Source organism: Aethina tumida, chromosome 3 (assembly GCF_024364675.1).
Source record: "Aethina tumida isolate Nest 87 chromosome 3, icAetTumi1.1, whole genome shotgun sequence".
NCBI lineage: Eukaryota > Metazoa > Arthropoda > Insecta > Coleoptera > Nitidulidae > Aethina > Aethina tumida.
The window spans coordinates 29,275,406-29,299,198 of record NC_065437.1 but is presented as its reverse complement, the minus strand read 5'-3'; the positions used below and the strand labels follow the sequence as shown (position 1 = coordinate 29,299,198).

The 23,793-nt window shown below is 28.3% G+C and overlaps 2 protein-coding genes across 3 annotated transcripts in view; both read right to left on the bottom strand.

Annotated features, from left to right (window-relative positions):
• Positions 1–7,175, bottom strand: part of LOC109594921 (lachesin-like) — a 61,460-nt gene extending 54,285 nt beyond the window's left edge. The window contains exons 1-2 of one of the 2 annotated variants that reach the window (XM_049964464.1): positions 6,871–7,175; positions 732–912 (exon numbers count right to left, since the gene is read on the bottom strand). In XM_049964464.1, the coding sequence (XP_049820421.1) occupies positions 732–846 (115 nt within the window). In that variant the 5' untranslated portion in view covers positions 847–912; positions 6,871–7,175. The remainder of the gene's footprint in view (positions 1–731; positions 913–6,870) is intronic. The other variant, XM_020010188.2, reaches the window with a different exon arrangement.
• Positions 1–23,793, bottom strand: part of LOC109605622 (protein YIPF5) — a 459,086-nt gene that overhangs the window by 300,825 nt on the left and 134,468 nt on the right. The window lies entirely within an intron of this gene.

Genomic DNA, 23,793 nt, shown 5'->3' with positions numbered 1-23,793 from the left:
TAAAAAAATCCGACTAAAGTATGTAAATATTATTATTGCCACCTTGTGCTCAATTTTTCAAAAGTATGTCTTTTGGCTATATTTCAAAACTTATTGATTTTTTCGAATTCTAAAACTACTTTAATTAGTGTAGATAAACCAAAGAACTTATTTAGTGTATTTCCAGAACTAACGTAAGTACTTAATAACTCTAAATTTAAACTCCGTTTGGTTAGTTGTAGTTGGATTCCGCCTGTTATTTAAACCTCATAATTTACCATCTTTTCTCCTCGGTTAAAATGAATGATCTTTCACATTGAAAGAGCATGGGCGAGGAAAGTTTTACACATAATTAAACAGACAGTATTCTTAGCTGTAGTTATAATAACACAGTGTTGCAAGTGAATTTCAAAACCGAAGACAATATGTCTGTGTCAATGTTATGGGACTTGTGGATTAAACGTAACCGTTACATAGCACGTTGTTTTCTAGTAACAAGCGAGTTTCTAAATTTAAGACAAACACAGTAATTCAAGTTTCATGCTTATTGTAAAAGGGAAATGTCTATAGTAGAAATTCAGTCGTAAATAAGACAACAATTTCGATATTACAGTTTCAGGAAATTTATGCAAATTTATATTATAAGGATGATCAACTGATGAAATAGATTTTTTTTAAGAGAAAGATAATTTAAAATACATCTCAATTAATTCCTCCAGAAAAGTCCATTGCTTATTATTCTAATAACTTACCTTTAATCGCAGCCGCTCCATGAATTAACAATATAGAAATGAAACACAACATTGTTCTTAATAACACGTACTTATGTTCCACACTACATTTAATAAAACGATTTAATTTTCCCATTCACTTTGGTTATTAAAATTGCCTCGATTCTCCTCCCTGTTTTTTATAATGCGCAGCTGTAATTAACTGCATCGTTATTTTACCGACAAACTGAACAATTTTATTAAATTTACTTAAAAAATAATGAATGCTTATGGTTCCGTGTTAATTACCGAAGGATAATTAGTAAAATTATACAACTTCAAAGAAAATCAGATTTAATTATTACTTATAAAATGTATAAAGGTGATATTACGAAAAGTAATGTTTTAAAAAGCTTCTTTATTAAAGTTATAATTAATTATCAGAACTTAACAGAACATAAATAAACGCTTATTTAAAATATTTCATTGTCAAAGCAAACGCTTGTAGGCAAACGTCATCCAGCCAGTGTCTGAAAGTAGTTCTTTGTACAGGAATAATGTTGTCTCAATTAATTTAATCAGAATTTGGGTGTTTAATTATCTTAGAAAATAAAACCAAAGATGAGGAGATTAGAAACTGATGAATTCAAGTTAATTGGCATTTTAAGTTCCCATTGAAGATCGTGGATCCGTTTCCATACGGTTCAATTTAATTTAACGAAGAAATGAACTCCGTTTAAAAATACATTGTACCGTATTACATATTAATATTTTATTTGATTTATGACTAAGTTTTTTACTTTTAAATGCAGGGAATTATGTTACATGACTATTTTGACCATTTGTAAAGCTGACAGATGTAACATATGCTCGTTTATTAATAGAATTGAGAAGAATAATGGCTTGTTCCGCTTATAATTACAGAGTTAAATTTAAGCATAAAATAGTGATAATAATATTATAAATCATGGAAATCTAAATGCCAGCTTGTCAACGTGTTAATTTAATTAATACAAAGCTGACAAAATGTTAACATTAAATTAATTTCACTACAAACGTGTTAGGAAACGGGAACTTATATATTTTATGTTGCAACTAAAGCTCTCAGAATGTTGAAGGGAACATTTTATTTTTTAACATCAAAACATAAATTATAAATTCTGAAACGTGTTTTAAATGATCCGCGTTAAAATTTAAATTATATTTTATTTTATACATACAACTCAGAAGTAAACGAGATACTGTCCTGATTACTTTTTGTCGAAGTTTCAAATTTTACTAATAAAAAGTGATTTTGTTTATTAAGATTATTTAATAAAAAAATTACCGAGGAAGAAGTTTTTACGAATTCACTTTTTATCGTTACAAAACTTACAAGCATAATATTCATATTCAATTTAATTAACAGTCACAGAATATTAAGATTCTTAATTAATATTAATATTATATATTAATTAGGGTGGGCCAAAAAAATTGACAACTTTTTTTAACTTGCTTAAATGCTCTTCACAGATGAGTTCTTAATTTTAATAGGAAGGTCTTCCTCATCTCAGTTTCCCATTTTCAGTCCAAGATGGCAAAATCCATACCTCGCCATTAAATCATCGTACAAAAAATTTCTATATACATTTTTGTAGGAAGTAATATATGCTCTATAAAAGAGGCCTCACTGTTTTTTTATAACTCTACTAAACGGTAGTTATCGAAGGTGAAAGTTTGAAAAATTTAACAAAAATTTCTTTTACTTCTAAATTTTATAACTCGTAAATAAATGAATATTAGAAAATTCCCAGTATATATTTTTGTAGGAAATTAAACGCTCTACACAAAAGGTCTGCTGTACTTAACCGATTACTCCAACTATTTAGAATATATTCGCATTCGAATCCCATTCTCTAGTATAGTTTAATAATAGTTTTTTAATAAATATTTTAAATTTATCCATTTAAGTCTTATATTTTGAAGATATTTACAAAAATTTGAGTTTATTTTAATAGAATTACAATTTCTAACTTATGTCTTTTGTTTCACAATACATATCTTTCTAATTAATTTTTTAACAATAATTTCTTTTTATAATATTGCTCTTATCACAATTTAGTATCGTGAATGTAGCTCAATTTATTTTTTTCACAAAATTTATAAATGAATATTTTTTGTCAAGGGAATTTGAAAAATTAGTTTCAAATGTTCATAATTATGTTGTTCATAACTTGATCTACTGGCGCCATTTGATTTTTCTTTCATTTCTGTGTTTCCCCTGATATTTCTACATTACATATATAGTTTTTGGAACTCCTCAACTGTGTCTTCTTGTATATATTTTGGTATATGAAGCTGAAGAAAAAATGGAAAACTGAGATGAGGAGGACCTTCCTATTAAAATTAAGAACTCATCTTTGAGGAGCAACATATTTAACATAAAAATTGTAACAAAACCATGATATCTAGAAAAACAACTTACAATTGGCAGTCTGACGTTGCATCGTCACTTAGTGAATTCAATATCTATCTATCCATTCATCAATGTACGTACAGAAACTTTAAATTCACCTGAAACTTGATTGAATACTACTTGAGCACAATGGAGGATAAAATACCCAGATAAAATTCCCAACCCATACATAATTCATATGAGTGAATAACTTTTAGCAAGCTTATAAATTACTCCTCAATAAATACCATTAATTAGTGGCAAAGGACGAAAAATATTAATGCTCATAAACCAAGATAACAAGAGCCATCTAAAATTAATGGCTTTCTGGATTAAATGCCTCGTTCGGGAATATGCTCATGCATTAAAGTATGTAGTTTGAAGTGTATTTACATTATCAAAGTGATTTAGAACTCTCATGTTTTGCATTAAATCGCCCTAATATGTAAATAATTTCCTTACTTTAAACAAGAATCACACACGATGATTTAAATATGCATAATACATTTTGTTTCAAAGCTTCATGTTTACATATAATTCTTCGGTTGTAATTTATTCATCACCTATTATCAGTTCCTAATATTATTTTAAGAAGTTCAAGATAATAATTATAATTTAAGACAAAGTACGATATAAAGCTATATTTTAATAATTAGTGTATGTTAAAATGAGAAAGCAGGATGATCATAATGGATAAATGAAGTAACTTTTTATTCGTAATATTCGTAATAAACTAAACTAAAAATTGTTTAATTGAATCAATGTATTTCGAATGCCTATTAATTATTTCACTATTGACATTAGTTAAACATTTTGCCAATACTCGGATATATTTCAATTTTTAATCAAATTTAGTTAGTGCGATGAAATATGAATGAAATTTCAAATTTAACATAGATCAATAAATCCCGGGTATTTTTTTAACGTTTCAGTAAATATTTATTATCCGTGCTGCCATGTAATAGCAATTTATTTTTTATAATTCGGCTGGCTGTCGGGAGTAAGTAACTTAGCCTGAAACCTTGTCGATAAATGTAGATCAAAAGCATCTACATGATGTTTAACAAACAAACAAAATTTTATGCGTGGATCCATTTGACAGGGAAAAATCAGCTCACTGGAAATGATTTAGAATTAAACTCATTGGATTTTTCCTTCTTTGCAAAACACTTCTGTTATTATACCTCCGTTGTAACTCTCCATTCCAAGACACTCTTGACAAGTATTTTGAAACTTCTATTATTTTACGTTTAACACTTTGAACCAAATAATTTATAATTTTATGTCTTCCACCACATAAATTTGTATACTTTATACTCTCGTTGGTTTTATTAGATTGTAAATAATGTACAGTGGGCACTTAAATTCGAACAGATGTGTTTGTCCGAAGGGTTCAAAATGAATGTGCAAGCGGGCAGTTCCATATGAATAAAACCCTTAAAACGATTTTCCAACTGGCGATTCTTTTGAAGATCCCGTTAATGGATATGTGGGTCAGAGTTTTACCCGGTAATAATGCACTTAACTAGACTGTCCTTCAAATGCATATTTACATGAGACCTGGGGCTCTATAATTATAATTCACGTCCTGAGGGTTTTTGAAACTAATAATTATTGTTTTTGATAAACATACATATGTATATATTAATTTATATAAACATACTATCTGTACGTAAAAATAATTAATTAAGTTGATAAAAAAATAAATTACAAATATGTGAATTGAGATGCACATGTGTAAATATTTGTATAAATATCGAAATTGGTGAAGTGCAATCAGCTGTCAAATATGTAATTCACATAATTGGCACAATTTATCGAGAAATACTAGTAATTAATGTTAAAAAGCTAGCAACTGTAAATTATTATTAACGACTCATTTGGAAAATGTCACCAGTCACCCATATAATTTTTTCATCCGTTTAAATTTTAAATAAAATATTTTTTTATAATTGTAATATTAATACATATATTATAAAATCAAATTAAGCATAGAAAGAATGTATAGATATATTATTTTCTGTATGTAAACCACATATTTGTGTTTAAAAGATAAAGAGGAAATAAATTTGGTTTTAAAAAAGTGTACTGAATTATTGTATTTTTTGTTCACCAATCAATTAATATTTTTTTATTATATAATTTTAGTATCATTTTTTAACTCTAATTTTTTTAATACTATGATTTATTTAATTTTTGTGATAAACAAAAGCTTAATTAACTTAAAAATCTAATGTTTAAACAAATTAAGTGCCATTTGACTAAACTAAACTATTTGACTTTCATACGGAACAAAAATTAACATTATTTTCAAGACATCTATAAAAAAATAAGTACCACTTAATAACCAATTTATTTTTTTATTATTATTTATTACTATTGTCTTAATATACTGTTCTTATAAATATCAAAAATTATTTATTTTGATAATACAAACATAATTAAAAAAACTAAAAACTTTAAAAAATAAATTTTATATTTAAAAAGAGTACTACATTTTTTAAATAGTAATTTATTTATATTTTTTAATAATTATATATAAATGTCATTAAAAAAAATTTTTTTTTAATACAAAAATTTGTTTAATTTTGTTAAAAACAAAGGATTAATTAATTTAAAAAAATAAAAACAGATAAATTTTATTTTTAGAGTGCAGTACTTTATTTTTTGCGGTCATTAATCGATTAACATTTTTAAATATTTTTTTAATATTCTTCTTTAATGTCATTCTTTTAAAAAATAATTTTGTTAACAGCAAACCCTTAATTAATTGTAAAGACGTGAATTCACAATATTAAGATAATTGTCAAATGACAATTTGCCCCAATATTCAAAAATTATTAAGCTTAATTATATATCTTTCATGTGAAATATATTACACATATTAGTAAATCAAAATTAGAAACAGGAAATGTACATACAGAAAATAATAACTATAAAAAATAAATTGTAATACTGAACTGTAAAAATGTCATTTAAAAAAATATTTTGTTTCAATATAAATATTCATTTAATTTTGTTAAAAACAAACGATTAATTAATTTACGAAAACGATCGATCGATAAAATTTAATATTGCAATATTTTTATTATCACTAATCAAATATTTTTTCATATTTTTTAATTAATTTTTAATATGTTTTTTTTAAATTTTGTTAAAAACACACGCTTAACTAAAAACTAAATTTCAAATGAACGTTTGCCTCAGTGTTTAAAAATTATTTAGCGTCATATTCATCTTTCATACAGAAAACTAATATATATGGATATATTATTAGATCCAATGAATATGTGGAGAAATTTACGTACAGAAAATGATATTTATACATTTAATTGTATAAAAATATCTAAAATAAATTAGTAATTATTTAATTAAAAAAAAACATATTATTTCACCTAATTAATTTTCAAATAACATTTATCTCAATATTGAGAAATAATTTATCCTCACTATCAATCCTCCATTTGTCACATTCGCAATATTAATACAAATATTAGTAATTGAAATGGACAGAGCAAATTTGATTTTCAAAATTAATACCAAACTTTTCGAATAGTCGTTTAATATTAATAACCCTTTTCAAATGTCATTTTTAAAAAAAAAATATTTAAGTACGAAATTTTATTAAAAACATACGTTTAATTAATTTTAACTAACTAATTAATTTAAACTAACATCCATATTGTTTAACCTAATTAATTTTATATGACATTTTATCTCAATATTTAAAAATAATTTAAGCCTCACAATTCATTTTTCATACATCCGGAACCTCCAATCAGACCAAAGACTTTTCCGTTTGTCGGCAAAACAAACCAACCGACTAACAGAAGTTATGAAAAATACTTTGTGACAACCACGCCAATTCTCAATTGTCCACGAACGCGAGATCAGACGGTTCGACTGTTTGAGCGGATTATCTCGAGATCCGGAGGCTACACCGGCGGACGTGAACGTTAATCGGTCGCGGCGACCCGATCCGGCATCAATCACTGTCGCGTACCGCGATTTTTAAACGGCGTCGCGACGCGCGTCTCTCCAACCGACGCACGTGCTCGTCTCCCGCACAACACGAAAACCAAGTTGGCACTGGGTGCGAATCGGATCTTCGCCGCTTCGGAACGGATGCCCATGCGCCAGATCTTTGTTACATTTCGGAACAGATTTCGGGCATCGCAAGAACGAGACCGGTGTTCTCGGCTCAATCCCTGTCGAAGGCCCGACATTCCGGGAATTTTAAGACTCGGCCACAATCCCCAACACTCACCGCTAAATAACTGAACTCAACTTGTGTTGGTGTTTTTAAGATAAACCTTTTTTTTTCGTATACGTACTTTATTTATCACATGAACAGTGACATACTTGTTAAATTTAAACTTAAAGCTGTTTTGAAAGGTACACCCAAGAGGCGATGATAATAATAATTATAAATGTATCTTCATATTATCTCTCATGTGTGTTAGTCAGCATCAGTCAGTGTGTCACAACAATATAAATTCTCAAAGCTCTTTGCACTGTTTGTTGCCCTTGTTTTGTAATGAGGGGTGTGCTTTTGTCATACACACGATTTAAAAATAAAACATCAAAACTAGATAAAATTAATTAGCAAATAATTGCTTTCAATTAAAGTTACAATGGCATTGTGTTTATATTAAAATAAGCACTAGGATGTTTGTACTCATGGAACTTCGAACGATAATTATTTTCTGGTTGATGGAATTTCGTCTCGAGTAATTCAACTACTGCTAATGTAATTCAACACTTTCCTTTGACATGGTAAATATATCAAATGATTTCTCTATTCTACAAGGGAAATTAAAGGGGGCAAATTCAAATATTTAAATTACAAAACAATAATTGTGAAATAAATTAAGGTATCGAAGCACTCATAATGTTTAAACCTGTCTAATAATTTATAAGAATGAAATTTAATAATATGTATGAGCAACGTAATGGCCAAAAATGTTAAGTGAAGTCGTTGCATCAGTTTCTCATAATTCATTCGAAAACTTTAGTCAAAGTTTAAACAAAATTGTCATAACCATAATTTGTATTGTGAAGGTCCCCTTGGTGGAAAATTACAAACTTCGTAACTACTTGTTCTGAATAAAGTAATCAACATTTTCTTCGCGTGTACTATCATAGGTAAATGCGATTCCATGAGTTATGTAGTCGTAAGCAAATTAAGCTTAGTTTCTTGTACTACTCAGCAAATATGATAGAACACGGAACCTGGATAATAAGGTTTACTTAATGACTCCCCGGAGTTGTGTTCCTTTCACTTAAAATGTTGGGGGATTCTAATATCTAAGACCGGTACTTTATGCTTAGATTATACAGGTGAGTTTTCATGCAAAAGACATTTATGAAATTAAAGAATATTTTTTAGTAAATTGACACATACTGCATTTAATATTGATGGTGATATACTTTTTTATTGTCGAGATCAAAAATGTGTACCAATGAGATAACTTGATTTAATAAATGTCATTATACAAATTTTATCATCTATAACATTTGGTAATTTTGGAGTAAAAAGTTAACAATAGTTTAGTAAAGAAGTTTTGAGGTTTTCAATTGCTAAATAGTCGATAGCAAATAAATAGAAAAATATATATATATAGCTTTATAATTTATAATATATTTCTAAAGATTTCCAAAGATTACTATAAAAGAATTTCACTTAATTTGCCACAGATTATAAATGATGATTTACTAAAGATATTGCCCAAAAGCACCTGGTTCCCTTTGATTCATTTTAATTGCCAATTCCTAAGTAATAGAGTTGTAAATAGATATAGTCGAACGTTTTTGAATTATATTCAGGTTTGCGCAGCACACAGCTTTATGTTTATTCGGTACTCAAAGGCTGTTATTGTAGCAGGCGGCACAAAGACAATACTATTCGATGTCAAAATGTTCCTATTGACACAAGCCTCAGCATAGTGTGTATGTGTGTGTGTACGTGTGCATTTGGATGTATGAAATATTGACTAAGGAGCGGAAGTTCATCTGTATTAAAATTGAATGGATTCTAGTCTTGATTATTTCACGACCTCGACTAGTTTGTTTTTAATTCCATTTAAGCCCAAATTTAATTAGGTTTTCAGTAGAAAGGACAACGTAATAAAGATAAAGCTTAAATAAAATAAAATCAAACTTGTCCACATAATAACTATTGAAGTTTTTATTACAACAATCGGTAATGGTAATAAATCTCAATAATTGACCAATATCTTTTTTAATTAACGAATCAGTAAAAAATAAATAAAAACAAAATTAAGCTGCATCTGTTAGAACCAATTTAAAATTATTCCCGGCAAGAGTGGAGGCTCAGAAGCAAGCAGCCAAACGATGAGTGAGCAGGAAATACAACGTATAAGAAGCTAACGAAGGATAAACCGAAACTTGTACGCTAATTTCCTGCTAGAACCAGAGTCAAGCAACGACTAGCCCCGCATTTCTGACGTCATTAGGCCTTATTTGTCTGTAAGCGGGATGCAGGATGGAAGTTTATCTTAACAATATAATCAAGAAGCATTGAGGGGCGCCAAGTCCCGTAATATTTGCATACCACCACTATCGTGAGCTTCATAATTACTGTGTCTGTCACTGGCACAACATCTTTTTATTGTGCATATAAATTTTCCCGCCACCATCTTTTCTGACACTAGCTGTCTACGGTGATAATTTACTCTATCTGCGAAACAACAATTTTTTATAGTGGCAGAGCTGTAGCTAGTTGTTCTTAATGAGCATCATATATTACTAGAAAAAAATCCGGCTGTGTTGACTTAAGTTGTTTTACTTCAGCGGCAACGATAAGAAAAGGCATCGATAACGATGAACAAGTTCTCTGAGGCTAGTAGAAAATATCCAAACAAAATTTTATTATATAATAGTTACATTTAATTTAAAACATAGAGCTTTTAATGATGTTGTTGTTCTGTCTACTTTTCACAGTTTCATTTAATTATAGCCCATCTAATTCCGAAATACATAATTTGCATTTAATTAATAGTTTTTAGCATAATATCATTATCCACTATAAAATAATGTATAACAAATGTAAAATAAATGACCTACAGCATCGAACGAAATAAGAGAAATAGATACAAAATATTTAATTTACAATTATTAATTATTTGAAAGAGATATTCTGAATTTAATTCAACGAGCAAAAATAGAGCACCAAAAAATGTATCTCACTTTAAATAGATAAAAATAGAGGCTGTTCATTTAAGTTTTATAATCAAAGTATAAGGCTGGAGTTAAACAATCTCACATTTTTAGGTAATTGGAATTAAATAAGTTTATTATTTCGAAAAACCATCAAACCTTTTCTACAAAGAGGAATAGTTAATTATCTTAAATGTAGACCTTGAAAAACAACCAGCAATGTCGCCAAAAACACTGTACAACTCTCCGTGCAGGACCCTTTGTCTGTACATGCGGCTCATGATCGTCTGAGGAAGAATCAACTTCAATAATCAATCAAAAATCTGCGAAGAAATAGTTCATTTCAACACAACACAAATCTACGGTACGATAATGATGCCAATGATATGTCAAAAGTTGGAACATAATGGTTCCAAAACAATATGACATGTTAATCCCCTTTTGGGGGATGGTGGATAAGGAATTCGATCAACTTATATAGAAAATTGTATTATGCAATTGTTGCACCATAGACCCAATTTCAAAACAATAAATTCGTAATCTTATTGGATATATGAGAAATAGATAACTAAGTTATCTTAAAAAAACTTAAACAAATAAGCGATGCCACAAAATATTAACTTAATTAAATAAGAAATTTGAAAATGAATTAATTTGTTTCTGATATATGAAATTAATATTATATCTTTAAAATTTTATGTACTGTGTAGTTTATTGTTGACATAAAAGAAAATTATTTGATTTATTATTAAAATTCACCCTCCAATTTTGCTCGAACCAAATAATGTAATTTTCTTTCACTACATTCAACAATTTTATAAATGACCCAAACAGTACACATAAATCCAATGACAAAGGCACATTAATAAGTAAAATTCAACAATAATAATTTAATCTTCAAGATAATGCATTGTTACATAAAATAATGTACTTTTTAGAGAAATGCATGTGTCAGCTGTTATTAATTATAAATTCCTTTGTGGGCAACGCTTTAGACAAACAGAGATTCTGAGAGTTAAAATGAAATCCTGGGAAACTATATTAGGTGCTTCCTTTAACAACAGAACAAATTTAACCAAGAGTGCATATTCGTCTAAATGTAAATTAAGCCATACAATTGTAAGTGTCGATTATAATTTTAATCTGGAAAATGTATGAATTTGTTATTTTTGACATTACACGATGAATTGCAAGGGGTGTGTTCTGTTGATTATTCAATTTGTGGTTTTTGCTGAGATGGCTGAACATATAATCGTCGTGTTAAATGGTTATATTTTTTTCGCTCAATTAAAGTAGTTAACTTTTCTGATGCGATCAGCAGAATTACGCGAGGGCGGACGAAGTTCCATATAGGCAATATTTTGGAACACGTGCCTTTTTATACGAGCCCCGAGCTTCTATAAAATTATGACAGTCATATTATCACTTCGGACGAAATCGTAATTGGATACTTCCTTAAAAACATTTCATGTGACAAATTAATTTTTATTCTGTTGAGTACTTGTTTACCCATAAAGGAGTAATTTATGAGATAAAACATAAATGTGCGAATTTATACCACATTTGATTAAATTGTTTTCAACATTATGTGATATATTTTTTTTCCCCGACCGTTTGTTAAAATAAACTCAATAAGTAAGGAATATTGTTGTAACTTAACATTAAACAAGATTACATTTAATTAAATAAAATTACAAAAGCTTTTACCAAACAAAAAAAAATACTTTCGTATTTAATGTTGCCCACCTCAAACGTTTTCACGTCTAGAAAAATATTGTCCTTAAAACTGGTCAAAGCACATTAATTAGATACAGGAAAAACAGTGTAAAACGACAGACAAATAAGTACAAAAAGCAAGATATCTCGGAAATGAGACTATTATGGTAATGACACTTTTTTATTCCCTAGCTACTCCAAATATATTTGAATAAGATTAAATGGACTGTTTATTTTTCCACTGCGGAAAATTTCACCGTAGCCAACGACAACAGGACCTTGTAGGCTGAAAACATTTGTGTTAAATTAGACGAATTAATATTGTTGTATACACAGCAAAACACACCATCGAGACATTTTATTAAATCTACGGTAGAGAACCGAATACGCCAAACAAAATGTTGCTGACATGTTTTATTTTAGTGTGTCCGCAATTGTTGTTCGTCAATTAGATGTTTCACCACTGTGCGACAATAATGCGGTCGTGATTATCACCGACGTCCTGAGGGATCGCTTAGGTTTTGCCACAAACACTCATAAAAACGGGCACTCTCACCTAAAACATACAAACTTGCATGCCCTCAAGGATCCTGGAGTAATAACGAACTTTTATTGCGTTCGTTTTTTCTTCCTTCCACTCCCACTTATCAGATTTATTACGCCCAGCGCAAACTTCTGAGATTATGCGACTGAAAGCTCTAATGTATACAATTATAATCGTCTTAGACATTTATAGTCTAGGTATGGAAATTATGGATGTAAGACACTTATTAACATTTCTGCTTTACCCGGAACTGACTGTTACTTTACATATCAAATATTTGCGTTTCGAAATTTAACACTCCACGTGGAACGCGGCATTCCATTGTCTTAAGGCAGCATGAGTACCTTATACAATTATGTTTTATAATTACGCCCAATTCGGAGCATTCTATACCAAACTTTATGCATTGTATATAAAGTAGTCATTAAATACAATTTTTCCCCTAATCTAAATTAGGCAATCAAACTCCATCCAATTTACCGCATATTGTTAGGGCAACAGAAGACCTAGCTAATATATAATTTATAATAACTAATTTCGTTCCCTCTGCACTTACTTGAAGTATCAAGGGTGAGGGTAAGAAATCGTTTATTAGTTTGGGTGCTGTAGTGCAACGAAATTCAATTATGCACCGATATTGCAGACGAGACGTTAAATAAGAATTTTAAAAGTGTCTGACGCAGGTGTTTTGAACTTTATGTGAGTGCAATTTCCAATAAAGGTAAATCACAATTTAGCATCAAAGACGATCAGAAATTGCTAATATAGTGTAATCAAAAGGAATTTCATGATTAACAAACATAATCTGTTATAAGGTAACTAGATTGTAATGAATCTCTGTATTTCATTTTAAATGTGAACAACACTAAATGCTGACATATTGATGTTCTTTGTCTATCAAACTCACCTAAATACTATTAGATTAATTAATCTGCGGACATTAATCAATGGTCTTATAAAAAACTAGGCAAGTGTATTCCTTTCTGCAAGTCAGGACATTAAATTTGTTCCATTCTTCATCTAAAATAAGTAAGTGTTAGTAAATTTAAGTTATAAAATTAATTTTATTCTAACTACTTATTGAAGTTTTTCTTGAGTACGACAAACATTGATTCAAGTCAATGATAATTCAAAAACTTATTAACTAACTTCTCAATATAACACAATAATTAATGTATCTAGTAACTGTTATACGTATTTTCAACTAAAATTTAAGAGGGTAAACACGGATCACTAGTACTTTTGTATGTTTTTCACTATGATATTTTGACAGTTATTCAATTAATAATTAAAATTTATCGAAAATTGTTCAATAATTCTAAGCAAATGCACTTTATTTCTCTTGGCAAAGACAAGACAATTTCTGTCATTTTTCTTCTAATATAAAATTATTTAAATTATTTAATGGTTAGAATATTTAATTAACATTAATTAATGACATTCGCTTAAAATCATTAAGATTAATTTGTAAACCTACTCATACGTCTTCATATCTGTGGTTGAATACGAGGACGAGCCATTGTTCAATTAGTGTCGTATGGCAAGATGAGCTAAATTAGCTTAGATAATAATTTATGTCATAAGGAATTAGTTCAATTTACCTTAGCTGATTATTGAAGCTTTCTTGAATATGAGAGGTACGGAGTTAAAATCAATCCGCATCGAATCATTAAAAAGTTATTAACCACATTTAAATATAATAAATTAAGTAACATATTGAGTACTTAGTAACTATGTGGTCCTTTAACGGCTCAATTAAAATTTAAAAGGAATCGCTAGTACTTCTCTATATTTTCAAAATGGTATTTTAGCAGTGATTAAATTAGTAAGATAAATTTGTCGAAGATTATTCAATCTCAATCTTATCCGCCGGTAAATATTTACAAAAATATGCTCACAACTTTATTTTCATTACCCATTTTACCAAATATTGATTATTAATTAAAAATACATGAAACATGGACTAACTTTATAACTGTGTAGAACTTGTGAACTTACCTGTAAACTATAAAATTAACTATGTATGACAATATATTCCCGTAACTGATATGTGATCCAATTTCTAGTTGTATAATACACCTCAACATTTAAACAAAATTCGATATAATAAAATTACATAAAACCTATTACAAACAACTTTACGTTTCAAATTGATATTTTAACAATGGAATAACAAATATATATTGTGTTTGTTCCAATGTTTAAATTCAATAAAAATAATTTTATAACGAGTTTCAACTTTAATGTACACATGATTTACGAAAACATCATTAAAGCTAGCAAGAAGAGACATTATATGTGCGTGGGACGTAGTTTAAATTTCTTGTTAAAAGCAACAATTTTTCTTTCACCTAGAATATGTTTTAAAAGTAATTAAAATTATACATCCGGCTTTAATAACATTGAACATTGAATAATCGAGTTAATGATCAATTTAAATTTTATGTATACCACAACAACAACATATTCTAAAGAAAAATTATCGGCAATTATTTTTGTTTTTGTTTCAGTTTATTCACAAAAATTGTATTATATCGAATAATAGGTTTAAATTTATTTAAAGCTTGTATCTGTATTGATAAAAATATTTTTGTTTGACAATTACCAATAACAAAAAACTCATTTGACTAGAAATTATTATTTTAATTTTCATTTATGTATTTCAACATACATTTATTTAATAAATGATTTCCATGAATGTTAAAAAAATGAAAAATACAGAAAAATATTATTTTCATTTATTTTTCAAATATATTCTTACTACTTTGTTTTCTTTGATCATTAAATTTTAATAATTATTAAAAATCATCGTTGTAAATTTACATGAAAACATATGATGATAATAATAATAATTATTTACGATACATTAGACATATATCTAAATTAAACAAATATGTCTAATTAAGATGAAACAATGGCAATATTGATATTTCCTCCATAAATTAAAAGTTATTATTAGTTGGTGTGAAACAAAAACATTATTATTTTCTTTTTTATGTATTATAAAACTGTATTAATAAATAATTGTTAATTAAAAGTTTTCCTGTAACTAATTTTTCTTACGTCGTGTTAATCTCTAAACTCTAGTCGCTATTAAAAGTTTTCCAAAGTTTTAAAATTTTTAATACCGAAAATACTCTTTTTTCACGGTAATGTAGTTATAGAACTCGTTGCTTTGCGTTATATCAGATCGAAATATAAAGATTTTTCTTTAAAACATGACTCAAATTCGCAAGGCACAAACATAAATAAAAAGAATGTAGTTCCAGCTGCGTCTTATGCACGTCGGTTTCCTATCGCTGGCAGTCCTCACAAACTGGCTTAACCAAAAGAACAGAAAGTTCATTAGACCAGATTTTTACAAGCATTAAAAAATAATTAAAATTTTAAGCAATCTCGAACGAAATTTTTAATTACTATGTCGATAAACATTTTAAGATGTTTATTTATGTAACCGAAAATCTTGGTTCATAATTGTCATATGTAAGTACATTAATGTATTCTCCTATAAATGTATGTATAACTGGTTAATCTGTTAAATAAAAAGGAACTTTATTAATTAAATTTTTTACAATTTAGTGATGTAAAATACATAACATATTAATTACTTATCCCTGAAATTATCGTAATGGTCTGCTAAAATTATATTTAAACATTTTATTAAACTTTAGGATACTTATTAATTTCTTCAGTATATAATAATTCGAAGATGAACTAACCAACTCCCTTACCTATAAATTAATCACTAACAATGTGCACGTAATCTTTGATGGTGTTATTACCTATAAATTTCTAATGCAAATATATTTGCAACCATTATAACGGTTTGTGTGCAAGTTAATTTATGAGGATAAACCGTTCCCTTGTAGCGCCACTCAGAACACAATTAATCTTCTGACATCATAAAATTTACTTGGACACTTCTGTTTGTTGGCTGGTGTACATTAAAATTATTTGTAAGCACCTCCGTGATATTTAAATAATGCACTGGAAGTGTAAACTGATTCATCATGTAATGTATAACGTTCAGTGAAAAAGGATTGTCAATTAATATAAAACACTATTTGTGATAAATCGTATAGGGGCGTCAGTGTTGAAATTAACGAGGGTCATGTCAATTTATCAATTACTCATGGGACATGAGAAAAAATTATCATCCTCGGGACAGTCATAATAATCACTGACCGCCTTCTTCAGTTCAATGAGGGCCGCTTCGTAGAATGCCGTATATGGTCAGTGTAGTCAGCAACGGTAGATAAAATATCGCCACCCTTTCGGCTGTGAATGTGGAATTGCCGACGGCTGACTTGAATATTGACATCACGTAGGCAATAAACCGTGTCAAGGATCAAGCACAAATATTACTTTTCCGAATATCGTTTCATAGCTGTTGGCTACAAATCCTCTGAATCCAATATATGTAAAAGTCATTTACACTCTTTGTATTTCTCAGCGAATCACACTCCCTATTACGTCGGAGGGTTTTGCATATTACAGAAGACACTTGATACGTATTATAATAAAAACTGAATATATTGCTAATATTGGAAGGAGTGAAATATGAGAAATATAAAGCAAAACAATCTTGGGTAGGAAACGGAAATAATCTTTAATTAATCAAAATATGTTTTAAAGTGAAGGAATTCTATTATCCATTCCTGATACGGCGTACCATCGTAATACCATTACATTTTAAGAAAATACGATAAAAAAAAAACAATATGAAAAATACTGCTAGTGAAACGTCAGGAAATAATTCCAACAAACATCGAAATATAAACAACTATAGAAATGAAAACAATGGTCACGAAAGCCTTAAAAATATATAAATCGTTAATTATCTATAACCAACTCCAAAATAAATAAAAAATAATTAACTTAAACAATGAGAGTTTGTGAGGCGCAATAATTCTGTAAATTAAATATCATATAATTTCATAACATAATCGAAAAATAACTTTTGACATTTAATCAAGTTATTAATATTAGAAGAGTTCCTAAATTTGAACCTTGTGGCACACCTCGCAAATCAAAATAAAGAGTCCCAGAATATGTGGGTAATCTCCCAGATTCAGATAGAACACATAAATATAATGGGACAATTTCTTATAAATTTTTTTCCTACGAGTTTCTTTACAGAGATACAGGCACATGATAAACGCCCACATATTCTGGGACACTCTGTATATAATATTAACTTTCTGACACTAATCCAAGCCTCAGCTGTATACTGTTAAATTAAAGTTAAAATTATTGTGGCTGATCTTGTCAGAAAGAATCCATTTTGTTTCGGAGATTTTTAATAAAAGAGAATATCAGTTGATGTAGAGTTATTTCAAAATATTTGTAAAAAAAGATAATTATTTATCGGAATGGAATGGATTATAAGAAATATGTTAAAAATAATACTTAGTGGAAAAAAAAACGAAACACAGTCCCTAAGCAGAAAACTGTGTATTTGATCATATCCAGCAGTGGATTTATTTTTTAGCACACAGGGTGACTTAAACACTATATTATCTGATACTAAATTTTAGAAATAGTGTGTAAATTGAGAGATTATGGTGGATTTACCGTGGTCCGGTTAGTAAGATATACACTATGGGAGTAAATCAAAAATGCATTGACAATTTGTACGTGATACTAAACCTGGATAGAGCGAAACAAGAAATAGAAATCAAAAAAATCCTAGCAAGGAAATATAAAATAATCTTTATTACAAAATTTACTACATGCTTCGTTAAATTTATCAGTTTCCTACAATAAAAGAAACTATCGGAAATGAACTTCCTCATTATTATTTGAAAGCCATTAAGACAACAGGTCTGTCGCAGTGGAATCGATTATTTCAATAAAACACTGTTAAAATTTTAAATAATGAGAAATCGAATTCGTACTTTATGGAGTTGGCAAAGTTCCATCGGATTTGCTAAGCTTATAAAACTACTCACAAAAAGCAAATAATTTATCAGCTTGAAAGCACAACAACAAACAAAACTTTAAAAATATTTAAACAGGGATATTCTTTATCCGTTTTTGATGTTGCTCTAAAACCTATTATTTGTGCTTTGGTAGAATTGAGATAATTATATATTAATGCGGAATAAATAAATTCTAAAAACCCGATTTAAAGGGATTAAATCTGTCTACTACCTTTCTAAAAATATCTTCAACACTCTACACGAGAAAACTCTCTTAGAAGCGTTTAAGGATTCATATACGTTTACCTTTTGGCAAGATTTAATTGCCAATTAAACTGAATGGATTACACCTTCCGAGCAATATATATTAACGTGGAAATAGGTTCTCACAAAATAAAATTGCTTTACATCGACATATCAACTTGATTAGACCGTGAAAGCTCAAGCACAAGGTTAAAGCATATTCAATTTGTTTCCAGGCGGCAGAAATTTATTTTAATTACGAAACGAAAAGCAAATTGTTTAATGTTCATCAGATAAAATTGCCCGTCTGCCGAAAAGTTTCAGCACCAGCTTCAATCTCGGTTAATATACGTAATTTAAAACCTAGTCTATTAGTCTGCGTACTTCTAAAACAAAAAATACATTTATTAAGGCATAATTCTACAGTGACCAAAGTTTTAATACTTCGATTCAAGGAATTGTCCTCTAGAAACTAGTTTAGCAGCCGTTTAGGACGGCGTTTCCGAAAACCAAGCGTACGAATCCCGTAACTTCCTAAAACTTATTATCAGCTTATGCCGTCATCTCAACAAACCCAGGTTTATGTAAATCGATTAAATTCTCTAGACGCGATAAATCGTCAAAGTGCGGATTGATAATCGGGGCTTCCGATATATGTTGGTAAATCCGTGAGGAATTTCATAGTTTCGGCAAACCGAATCATGTGTTCAGACAATTCGGTATGTCGGTATGATGTTAATAATTGACCGCATTTTAAATATTTTGTTATATTCGGACACATTTACATGCCAATTTACGAGTAACAATTGATAATGTCTGTTATAATTATAATGAATATTCAGGTCACATGGTTTGTACTAGTAAATTAGGGATTAGTATTCCTGATATAACAATATCTTGACGCTTAATAATGATATTGCGGGATTCAATTCAAGACAAGATGTCAATAAGCTACAGGAATATCCTAGTTACCTATTAAATTGCAATTAACTTATTGTAAACGATTGATGGTTTTACAAATAAAGTCTAATTGATTTAAATATTGTGTTTAAGCTGTTTCAGTACACTAAACATGGGAACAGTTTTAAAAATACTTTTCGTGTAAACCCCTATATTCCCAACAATTTATTCAAGCTTGGGAATATGCACAAGGTGTAACGTTATTAACAGGAAAAAATACACCGTTGAACCGTATAAAAATGTAAATGAAGAAAATGCAAATTAATTCAAAGCCGTAGACATAAATTGCTACTAAATTGTGTTTTCATAAATTACATTTTAAAACAGTTTTAAAGTAAATATCTTGGAAACATTAAATTACTTTTAATTTTATCTAGTCATGTTATTTTAATTTCTACACTAAATAACTGATTCAATTTAAAACTTATCTCGCGTTAATATTCTGCAATATGCTTAATAAATTCAACTCAATTCAATTTTACTTATTAAAACCTAGTAATGTTTTCCTCTAATTGGAACAGTCATTAACATTCAATAATATTTATTTACGAACAATAACTTTGTATTAATTTTACTGTAATTTAAACTTCAGTTGGATGACGTGCGATAAAAAAAAAAGTTTAAAACCCCTTGAAGAGATAAACGTTTTTAATTTTAATTTTCCCAATTTACGTAGAAGTCAAAATTTATACAATTTCTAATTTTCATTGGCATAAATTTGTAAGCCATTAGTGAGTTGAGCAGTCTGTTGAAAATACAAGGAATTTTTCAAAATATAAAAAGTGCTCGAAAGTTTTAATTAAACCGTCCCATTGCATTACATGCCTTCCGAAGAATACAGATGTAGATACTGAAATGTCATCCAAGGGAATAATGAAGGTTACAAAAACTTGGACATAAATTTCAGGAATTTAATCTTTGTTATTAATTTAGACTTTAGGAATGTTTTATTTAATTTTTAAATAAAATACAAATTTTCGTTCATTTTCGAAAATTCATTTTACTGTACTCGACCTACACTGGCATGTGCAGGAAATTTAAATATAACCAAGGATAATAACTTTTATTTACGACTGGCAATTGATTCGATTTTTCGGTTAGTATTTTTATTGTTCTGCAAACCGTATTACAAGGGTGTGCGGCATTTCAATTTACATATAAATGACAAAAAATACCAATTCCTATTTATGTAAGATTGCACAAGGAAAAATATTTTGACGTTTTTATGATGAAATTTCCATACTAAAATCATAAGGAACACATGAGATAAATTGCTATAATAATTTTTATTATTAGTTGGTGCAAATAATGCTTTTGGTTTTTATCTAGGTAAATAAATTCTACATTTAGAAACGTGCTTTTAAAATGGTTAGTAATAAATTTGTACCGTACTTTTACATATTTCAATAAATAAAAATGTAATCATTGACAATAGAACATTGTTATTATTACTATTTTAAAATAAAAATATAAATTTGAATATCTCACACATCAACAGGAAAAAATTTGAAATTAAATTTTGTTTTTGAGTTATTTATTTAAGGTCTAAAATTGTTTATATTTCGAATAAAATTGTATTTTTCAGAATAAATTCCCATTTTTTTATTCTCATCAAAAGAAAGCCTTTTAGAGGGCACTTCAGAGAAGAGAGAAATAATAATTAACATGAAACATCAAAGATTAAATATTGTTGACATAGCTAAAAATTTAAATTGCTCCCGAAAAATGGTTTACAATCTTATAAAAAAATGAAATATTTGTGTGTGTCAATATCAGTGTGTCTATCAGATAACTGCATATTGCAAAGTAATATTTCAGTAAAATATCCTTAAGTAGGTATGTATAAAAAGAATATTTAAAGAAGGCAAAAGTTTGAATAAAAATATTAATTATCCTCCAATATTTTGTCAAAAATTAGATGGTGGAGGAAACGCAGGTTTGAAAAGAAACATCTTTTTTTGACATTGTATAAAACTATTACAGAATATTATTAATCAAAGAGACCGTTTCGTATATGTAATGGAACAATAATTTACCAGTTACATGAATTTTTTATAAATGAATATGAAGCAATCGTTAAAAGTTGTTCAAAATTGATTAAAAGATAATCATGAGTTTCTCGATTGACCAGTGTAAAGGCTGGATAAATTGGGCATCTATCATACGACTTAAATTAAATTAAATGAATAAAAATCATCACATTAAGATTTAAATTGTTGAAGAATTTAATTTCAAGCGACTGTTGCTGGTATCTCTTTGAATCTATGCCTCGCCGTTTATAAATAGTTATAACGGAAGAAGGAATATAGTAAAATTATTTAAAAAATAAAATATTTAAATATTGATATTAAAGAGTATGTTTGCTATTTTTTTTGGTTCCACTGTATATATAAAAATTTGAGATTTAGGTTTGGTTAGGCATTCAAATAACAAATTTGGTAAATTCTGATTTTAATTTAAATAATTTAAATATTTTTCTATAAAAGATTTATTTCAGTAAAAATATTTCATAGTCATATTTCTACTATCATAAATTTTAGTAATTAAATTTACAAAATTGCAAACTTCGGCAATAAAACCAACATAAAAATTTTGTTTCAGGGCAACTTTTTCTTAATTACGATTTTAACAATTAACTCAAAACTAGTTAAGCATAACAAGAAAAAAAATTAAATAAACCTAAGGTGGGTAACACTTACAAATTTCAAACTTTATTAACTAACTTTTCGCTGGCATATTTTTCGGGTGAAATTTTATGAGTTTCCTAATCCACTATAAAGTTTAAACGCTTTTCATCTTCGCGTTAATTATTTATTTAGCACTGTATAAAACAGGAACATAATTTACTGAGATAGTCTGGATACAACTAGAGTATAAACCTAACATTGCCATAGGCTGTAAAGTGGCTCTGTTAATGCACAAGTGATGTAATTGAAGAGTGATAAAGCCTAAGGAATGTTAATGATTTAAAGGAGATATATCAATTCTGAACGGCAAGTCAGATCAGAAAATTCGGAAAACGAATCGGATCAACTATGCAAATTAGTAAATAAAAGCATCTCGTATTGTATTTAAATTATTTCCAGACGATTCTAATTCAATTTTGTCTAACATCGTAATCTCCCCAGTGAATTTACAAGGAGTCTCGGAACACCCGAAAACGAGTGAAAAGGAATTGCGATCATATTTCGCTAAGAAAAATACAGTACTTTCATGTATTCGTTGGAAGAAATTGTAATTACACAATTTGATCTTTTCCAACGTGTTAATTTTTGTCTCTTTGCTTTATAGTTGATGAGTTAAATCAACCACCTTAAGTTTCTTAATTTATATTTATTTAATGAACTTTTATACAATTATAATTTATATCGTTCAATAATCGATATATAATTCTAAATTACAGCTTTATTCTTTATGGGCTTTGTCTTAAAATAAACTTATTTAAAAAGACGCAGCAATAAATCTTCGTTATAATTCGAAAATAAAAATTAAAAGTGCGGTTCTACATTGTATAAGTACGTGATTAATTACATAAAGATACCAAACTTTTATTATTTTGTTGCAAACACCACCATCGATAAAAACCTCACTTTTTACGGTTACTGTATACATTTTCAATATTAGAACTATAATACGTCGAGACTTATTGTTCTTTAACAATATCTTTATTCAATTTGTCCGCCGCCATTCATGCGTTTTTAAGGACACGTGAAAAGAAATGTCGGTACTTTAATCTCAAAACGCGTCAGATACGTAGACAATAATTTATTTTTGTTCACAAATTTAATCCATCACGCTACAGTGATTGTTTATGGAGAAGAATAGATCTCTAAAACAGATATCATCTTTTCTGCGTTCGATAAAAAAGCAGAATTATTTCTGTGTTCTGTTCTGAAAGATTTATAGTATCATAAGAACCACAATCTTAATATTTTAATATTATAATTTTATGTACATTTTTGTTCATAATTAATTTTCATGTCGAATCGGCTACAATGTTTTTATAAAAAAAATCTTTAGTATAATTTACAATAATATTAAAAATCTTGGAGCTTCTTAAAATTTATTAATATTTTTCTCAAAAGTTTCGGTATTGTTGATAGATTG